This window comes from Clinocottus analis, unplaced genomic scaffold (genome assembly GCF_023055335.1).
Source record: "Clinocottus analis isolate CAN_PGR_092001 unplaced genomic scaffold, fCliAna1.0.p SCAF_21, whole genome shotgun sequence".
Classification (NCBI taxonomy): domain Eukaryota; kingdom Metazoa; phylum Chordata; class Actinopteri; order Perciformes; family Cottidae; genus Clinocottus; species Clinocottus analis.
This window is the reverse complement of record NW_027175943.1, coordinates 2,442,543-2,450,973: the sequence shown is the minus strand read 5'-3', so window position 1 is coordinate 2,450,973 and position 8,431 is coordinate 2,442,543. Positions and strand designations below refer to the sequence as shown.

The following is an 8,431-nucleotide window of genomic DNA, read 5'->3' as shown; positions in this document are numbered from 1 at the left end:
GGCCGTGTCACTCGCAGAAAACCCCCCAAAAAAAAGCTTAAAAATGAAAAAGCAGCAGCGAAGGACGAGAGAAAGGAAACGAGGTCAAAGGCTGTGAGGGAATTCCTTCTTTCCTTTCAGCTGTCAATCATTCAGCCGGTGCCAGAGATACCAAGGAACCAGCGTGTGAGTCTGTGTGTGTGTGTGTGTGTGTGTGTGTGTGTGTGTGTGTGTGTGTGTGTTTGAATGGGGGCGATAGGTCCTCCGCTCGACAATGAGCGCCGTCCCTTTGCGGTCACGCCGCCGCATCACAGAGCGCCGGAGAAGAGAGAGAGAGACCAGAGAAGTGGGATGAGAGAAAGGAAAGAATGGAGGGAAGAGAGAAAGAGGGATAAAGAATGGCCAGAAGAAAAAAAAAACAGGAAAAGAGAAAGAGATGGACGCCAAGAAGGGAGCGAGAGAAAGCGAGCGCAGAGCGTGGCAGAGGAGGAGGAGGAGGAGGAGGAGAGGTGGGGAAGGGATTAACGAAGAAGGGCTTCGGGTGGTTCAGCCAAAAAACAAGGAGAATAGAGAGAGAGAAGGAGAGAGAGAGAGGGAGAGAGAGAGAGAGAGGGAGAGGAGAGAGAGAGAGAGAGAGAGAGAGGCTTGGCCCCTGACCCGGGCACATTATAGGAAGGGAGATTATGGTTGTTCAAAACTCTCTAAGCACTCACCCTGGGACCCCGGCTAATACCCTGAGACACACACACACACACACACACACACACACACACACACACACACACACACACACACACACACACACACACACACACACACTGAACTGCGAGCAGATGCAACACACGCAGTGTGATGCATTTAAAATATTCAAATCACATCAAGGCGCTTCCTCGCTGCTGGAGCGAGCGAGCGTGTATCCATCCGCCGCTGAAAATAGTCCCTCGTGCAAAAGCAAACATTTCCTCCTGCTTGAGCGGCTTTAGCCGAAAACAAAAAAAGCATAAAAAGTTGATCCTTTTGATTTGGTTTTAGGTTCGTGAAGGTATTTTGTGTTGAAAGGGTTTTAGGGACGCACGCAGGCGGCGTCGCGATGTGGGGAAACTGTTGATGGACGGTTTAATTCCCGCTTTATTCTCAGTATTTACACATGCAAAGTATTTATACGCAGAGTTCATAAGCGCTCTTTCACACACACGACAAAGAAAGAGCTCAACGTTGTGTTCTAAACTCGGCCGAGGACAAGAGGGTCCGGAGGAGGGAGCGGCGTGTCCTCGGGGTGAAAGAAGGGGCAACGGACGCCGCTGCCAGCACCTCCTGCTAGCACCAACAAGAGGAGGAGGAGGAGGAGGAGGAAGAGGAGGACGGAGGGATGGAAAAGGAGAGCGAGCGTTGATTTTAAATATATAAAAGTAGACGAGAGCGACGCTTTCACGACGAAACAAGTACAAAATGTCAGGTTTTCTTTGTCGTCGGATCCTGTTGCGTAGAAGACGGCGTTAGCATGTTAGCGTCTTTTTTGTTGTGTGTTGGAAGATGAGAAAGAAAACATGGCGGGAGGCGAAGAACGCCGGAAAATGAGACGCGAACGAGAAACGGTGGGAGTCGAACACGCAACGGACGAACGCCGCGAGCGTGAAGTTAATGAGGTTTGATGAGAAAAATGGCAGAAAAACGACGAGCGATTTGATTTAAACGTAAAAAAAAAAAAAAAATGCTGTTTAAAAATAAGATTGAGAAGATTGAAGAATGAAGTTTGTATCTCTCACCAGCAAACACACACCGGCCACTTGAAGAATTAAAGATAAATACAGAGTTAAGAGTTCATTATTTGGCATCGCAACACAATCTGTCTAAGCACACACACTCTCCTGTGCATGTGTGTGTGTCTGTGTGTGTCGTTCTTTCTGGCTCACGCTCATTCACAAATTTAATTCACACAAACACGCAGTACAGTCTGAGTGTCTGTGCCGTGTGTTCATTTCCTCTGACCCAGATTCAGTCTAGCCGGTCTGCAACGAGTGTGTGTGTGTGTGTGTGTGTGTGTGTGTGTGCCTGTGTGTGTTGAGTCTGAGTGTCGACCTTTACACGTGTGACACGTACATAATCATTTTTAACTTTAAGATCCAAACGATCAATAAAAAGTTTCTGGGCGCTTTGGCGCCCCCGAGTGGCCGCAGGAGGAAACTGCGGCTCTTAAATCCTGTTACGCTGTTTCACACATTTTGTGTATTCGACATAAAGTTTTCATGTGGCGACTTTGTCCTTGAGCTTGACCTTGAGTTCATGACCTTCTCGCGGTTTCCTCTGACCCGGTGCAACAAATACATGTTGTATCACATTGTGTAACCTTAACTGCATACAACACAACTCAACCTCTGAGTCAAAGAGCGAAACATGCGCAAATTAGCACGCGGTTACCGCCTGAAAACACACATTTTATTGTGCAAAAAGTGTGTTTATGACTCACTTTTTGGTTGTAACTGTAACCGTCATTACTTTGTGTTAACGCACCTGTGTTTATATCGAGGTATCCGTGCATATGCACCATGTAGGTAGTGTTTCCGTGCGTGTGTGTGTGCGTGTGTGTGTGTGTGTGTGTGTGTAGCGCTCCTGCTTGGCAGCGTCCCTTCACAAAGCTGCAGCTCCTAATAAGAGCAGACAGGTCTTTGGCAGTGAAACTATTTCAAACTGCAGATCACTTTAAAATGGATCGACCTCTGAAATGTGCTTCTGTTGCGTGAGTATACATATATATATATATATATATATATATATATATATATATATATATATATATATATACTTACATTTAGTCGTTCGTGTAGGAAACCTGCAGCCGGAGTGAAAGAACAAAAGAGAAAGCGAGTAAAGAAAAGATGATCGTGAAACTTTTTTTTCTTAAGAGGCGAGAAAATAAAAGTATTTTTGGGCAAAAAGAAGTTTTCATGCAGCTCATCACTCGTTCACGCAGACAATCTGCAGCTCAGGAACCGTCAGCCTTCGTTTTTATCCGTAAAAAAAACTGACCATAACTTGTTTTTTTGGGGCCGTTCTGGGTTCACTCCCACGGCTCTCATGAGGTTGTTTCTGTTCCGACAAAAAGCCAAAAGCCCTCTGGGTACCGATCGCAAAAGCAGCTGAAGACGCGGATGTTTCCTTTCCGGAGCGTGGTGGAGACCAAAAACGGAGCGAAAAGACACTTCAGGACGAGCGTTTTGTTCGTCGCTTCACGCTTCATCGGACATGGAAGTGTTCGTCGCTTTGTTCTCTTCTCCTGACGCTCTTCATCAACAACGACATCTGACTTTAAACTTCTTCAACTTCTTCAACTCGCTGTTCTGACCTCTGGACATGAAGCCGGGTGACGCCTCGGCTGCAGCGAGGCATTTCATCGGCTGCTTTCTCTTCCTTAAACTGCACCTCGAAGGTCAGGCGATGACCTCGTCCCACTGGAGGAACCAGAGGAACCAGAGGAACCAGAGGAACCAGAGGATGAGAGGAACCAGAGGATGAGAGGAACCAGAGGAACCAGAGGACGAGAGGAACCAGAGGAACCAGAGGACGAGAGGAACCAGAGGAACCAGAGGAACCAGAGGACGAGAGGAACCAGAGGAACCAGAGGAACCAGAGGACCAGAGGAACCAGAGGACGAGAGGAACCAGAGGAACCAGAGGAACCAGAGGACTCCTCTCCTCCATGTTTTGCTCCGCTTTGTTGGGACCATTTGGTCCTCATAAGTATAGCAGCACACACACTCAGCCTTTCATTCCTCCATCTGACTGACATGCCCCCCCCCCCCGCCCCCTCCTCGCCCTCACCCCCTGCCCGCCCCCGCCCCCCTCCCCTCCTCGCCATAAACTTGGCCGCGGTCCTCGGTTGCATTCCGGGAACGCGTCTCTCTCGGTGTCAGATGTAACGGAGAGGAGCACCGCGAGTTCAAGCCCCGCGCGCCGCCAACGTGCCTCCGCATGTCGAGCCCCCACTTCTACCTCAGGGGGGTGGGGGCTGTTTTTCCGTGTGTGTGTGTGTGTGTGTGTGTGTGTGTGTGTGTGTGTGTGTGTGTGTGTGTGTGTGTGTGTGTGTGTGTGTGTGTCCGCTGTATCGGGGTCCACAGTTTCGCGCTGCGGGACCCGCGTGCAGATCGTCGTGGTCACACTCATGCTAGCGCATAGAGGATGCCTCCCCCCCCCCCCCCCACACACCCCCTCTCCACCCTCTGAACATAAAAGGCCAAGCACCAATTCACGCAAAGCATTGTGGGACGTCTTGCCCTCTGATTGATCAGGAGCACATTTGCTGCGCAGAAGCTCAGCTTCCTCAAAGTGTTGAAGCAAAAGCGTCTCACGGACCACGTGATCGACACTGAAGGTTCCCATCAACGCATGCGCGTCACATGACGCAACTTTTGCGCCTGTCAATCAACTTTAGGGAGAGAATGGGGGGGAGGCAGGGGGGAGGGATCTCAGTTCGCCCAAGTGATTTTCTGACAAGCATGCTGGGAACTTTTATTTTCTCTTTCGGATGCAGCCAGGCTGAAGCCCGCGGGGGCGCGCAGCGGCAGCGCGTGGGTCCCTCCCGAAGAGGAGGAGGAGGAAGAGGAGGAGGAGGAGAAAAGAGGGCGTGCGAGGTGTGCACTTAACCTCACCTCAACCCCTTTCACCCACAGAGCTTCTCTTTCTCAAACTTCCACTCAAACTCATCACATTTTTGTCATTTTTTAGTTTTTTTTTGGGGCATTTCAAACATTTCAAACATTTCACTTTGATTTTAAATCTCACATCCGGAGGGAAACTGTACATTCTTCACTATGTTCGACACAAACACTCCCGCCGCCACTGAGTTGCCATGCAGCGTGTCAGAGAGATATCGATCCGCCTCTGCGCGCTCCCGTCTGAGCCGATCATAAAACAAGCTGCAGACCCTGAAGGAGCCGCCGCAGAGAGATTGCAGCGCTATAAACTAATCAAAAGTGAAGCGCGAGTCTTTGATGCTCGTTTGTGTGTTTTGTGTGTGTGTTTGGCTGCCGGCGGGCGCGCGACGTGAGGATGAAGCAGCTGCAGCTCCTGGAGAGACATTCTGTCACAAGGAAGCAGAGACGAGAGAGCGATGGATGCTGAGACACACGGAGTTTAAAACGATGCACGTGTGCGGTTTTCTTTCTGTCTGCATCGATTGTGTGCACTTTGCATGTGGCAAAGTGCACGCGCGCGCACACACACACACACACACACACACACACACACACACACACTGCCTGGTGGGCTTCAGGATGACCTCGCTGCAGACATGGAGCCGCTGAAGCAGCGCGCACAAAAAAAAGTGAAAAATAGTGATGAATGAACTCAAACGTAAAATTCTATGAAACATTTGTTGTTTTTTAAAACTGAAAAGGAAGAAATGATGTAAAGAAAAGCAGCAGATGAGACGGGTTTCAGACGCCGCGTCGCGCTCCCTCCCTCCCGCCCCGAGGCGCCTCTTACCTGCAGCAGCCAGTGGCAGGTCTCGCCGATGAAGGGGAAGCCCATGGAGCCCTTGGGCATGGGCAGCTTGCAGTTCTTGTCCCGCGTGGCCGTCCAGCGGAGCTGCCACAGCTGCTGGGACACGGCGAGCAGCAGCGCCATGGACACGAGGCAGGCGGCCAGCGTGGCCAGAGCCGAGACCAGGTCGAACGTGTCGAACAGCATGGTGATGGAGAGCCCGGCGCGCGCGCGCTCTGGAGCTCTGTGGGGGGGAGGAAGACTTTCAAAAAGTTGCACGAGAGTTTATTTGAACTTTTGTCCTCTCGACAAACAAAAAAAACAAGTAGATCTGGATCCCGGGTGGTTTAAAAAAAGTTTTTTTTTGGAGTTTTTGTTGCGTAAACGCGCAAAGTTCCTTTTACGCACTCCAAACGCCGAGGAAGGTTGCGTTTCTCAGAATGAATGAAGTGTGTGGAGAGCGCGGAGTCTGTCTTTCAGGTGGACTGGATGTCTCTCTCTCTTTTAAAAATAAAAAATAGTCACAAAGTGGCGTTTCCGTGCGTAAAAAAAAGTGCAAATCAAAGTGTGGAGGAGATGCTGCAGGTGAGCAGCGCGGCGGCTCCCCGCGTCTTCAGAATCACACCTCAGCTTTGCAGAGGGAGGAAGAAGAAGAAGAAAATCAAAGCATCAAAACTCACTTTTGCTTTAATTTAATTTAAGCGTTTGGAGCAAGAGGCGCGCGCGGCTGGGGACTGTCCTGACGTGTGGGAACTCATGGTGGCTCCCCGGCTGCGGGTCAGGGGCTCGAAACCAACTTTTTGTTGGTGTTTCTTTTTTTTTTTTTTTAAAGTCTGAAACTTGAAGGCACCAAAAAAAAGTCAAGGTGACGCGTTTGTGTCAGGAGCCGGGACGCACGTGGAAAAAGTGAAGCCGAGCCCTGGAACTATAACAAGGCTTTACTTTGGAAAAGTTCTCCTGTAAGAGGGGATGGAGGAGGCTGGAAAGACCTGGAGTCTTTTAGTTGTTGTGGGGGAATGAAGGAAAACTCTTCCAGAAATCTCTCTCAAATAACTCCTCCAAAAGAAATGAAATGAGAAGAAGAATAAAAAGCCTCTTTACCAACAAAACAAAGTAGTAATCTCTCTCTTTCTCTCTCTCTTTCTCTCTCTCTCTCTGGGAGCAACGCGCGAGGAGAACGTGAAGTGTCGACTTGTAAGATCCGTGAAGGTGCGCAGGAGATGCTCAGGTCCTTCTGCTGCTCACTTTATGTCCTCTCTCTCTTTTCTGTGTACCTTTCTGTTTCTCAGAGCCTCCTCTCTCTCTCTCTCTCTCTCTCTCTCTCTCTCTCTCTCTCTCTCTCTCTCTCTCTCTCTCTCCTCTCTCTCTCTCTCTCTCTGCTGGCTGCCTATACAAGTCACCCTCAGTGTGTGTGTGTGCGCGCGCGTGTGTGGGGATGCGTGCGTAAAGAGAGAGAGTGTGTGCGTGGAGCCAGAGGCACCAGTGAGTGTTTATATAGCGCGGAGGCAACTGGAAGGCGAAGAGGCGGCCAAGGGCTCCCGTCGGCTAGAGTGACTCCCCTCTCTTTCCCCTCCTCCTCCCCCCTTCCTCCCTCCATCCCTCCCCTCTGCTCCACCTCCTTCAGCTCCTGGAGGACCCCCCCCCCCCCTCTCTCTCCTCCTCTTTATCCGCCCCGCCCCCCTTTTCCTCTCTCTCTCTCTCCTCAGGAGGAGGGGTGGTGTAAAGTGAGCGGCAAGCGGGCGCAAGAGGAGAGGAGGCTTGGAGCGTGCTGGAGCTGGCCGAGGGCCAGAGAGAGAGAGAGAGAGAGAGAGAGAGAGAGAGAGAGAGAGAGCGAGAGAGAGAGAGAGAGGGAGAGAGAGGGAGAGAGCGAGAGAGAGCGAGAGAGAGAGAGAGAGAGAGAGAGAGAGAGAGAGAGAGGGAGAGAGAGAGAGAGGCTCTGCACTTGTGACTTGTCTGCGTGCAGGACGTGCAGCGCTCTCTCGGACTAATCACCTGCACACTGGAACAACACAACTATTACCAGCTAGTGACGTCATTAGAGTCAACAGCTAATGACATTATAGTAAATTAATAATCATAATGCAACGTTTACTTGTGGTTGTAAAAGGTTAACTCACTTTTACGCGCGGGGTGTCGCGCGTAAAAGAAGCTTTTTTAAAGATCAATATCTCAGTGTTTTTACCGCAATGCATCATGGGACACGAAGCGGGTTCCTCTGGACCCAAACTCACATCATTTGGTGGCAAAAGGGATTTTGTGCCAAATGGCCAAAAAAAAAAATCAGTCTGAAGGAAGAAAAGTTGATGTAAGACTTTTCATCTCAGATTATCACCCAATTCTCTCCATCTGGTTACTTCACACACACACTGGAGCAGTGTGTTGCTCATGGGCACCTCAACAGAGAGAGTTTCATTTCCTTTCCTCCCTCCTTCCTTTCTCCCTCCAGTCTCCTCCTCCCTCACCTTTACGTCCCGCTCTATATTTTTATATATCTCATAAACTCTCACAGCCTTTTGATTCAAGACATTCTCTGTGATGTCATCACGTGTTCACATCCCTCTCTCTCTCTCTCTCTCTCTCTCTCTCTCTCTCTCTCTCTCTCTCTCTCTCTCTCTCTCTCTCTCTCTCTCTCTCCTTCCTCCTCTCTTCCTTTCCTCCCTCCATCTTTCTTTCCCCTCAGAATAAAAGGAAAAGTCTTAACAGGATCTCTGCTTCTTTTTTTTGGGGTTCATGTCTCCAAGTCTTCCTCTCCTCCTCCTCCTCCTCCTCCTCCTCCTCTTCTCTTCCTTCCAGCCTCTCTGGTCTCTGACGAGCGGCCCAATGGCGCCGCCTAGCGGAGCGGCAGCACATGGCGGGCGGCCAGAACCAGAAGAAGAAAGAGGGACATTTATAGGAAATACAAGACTGCATTGTTTCTGGATTCCTCCTTTGTTGCAGCTGATGGAGGCACGTTGTGTCTCTGCCTCGGGGAACGA

General features: G+C 50.2%; 1 protein-coding gene across 1 annotated transcript in view; it reads right to left on the bottom strand.

Annotated features, from left to right (window-relative positions):
* The window catches only part of cyp26b1 (cytochrome P450, family 26, subfamily b, polypeptide 1), a 25,966-nt gene extending 19,187 nt beyond the window's left edge, over positions 1 to 6,779 (bottom strand). The window contains exon 1 of the mRNA XM_068587661.1: positions 5,460 to 6,779. Coding sequence (XP_068443762.1) covers positions 5,460 to 5,663 — 204 coding nt within the window. The 5' untranslated portion in view covers positions 5,664 to 6,779. The remainder of the gene's footprint in view (positions 1 to 5,459) is intronic.
* Between the last annotated feature and the right edge of the window lie 1,652 nt (positions 6,780 to 8,431).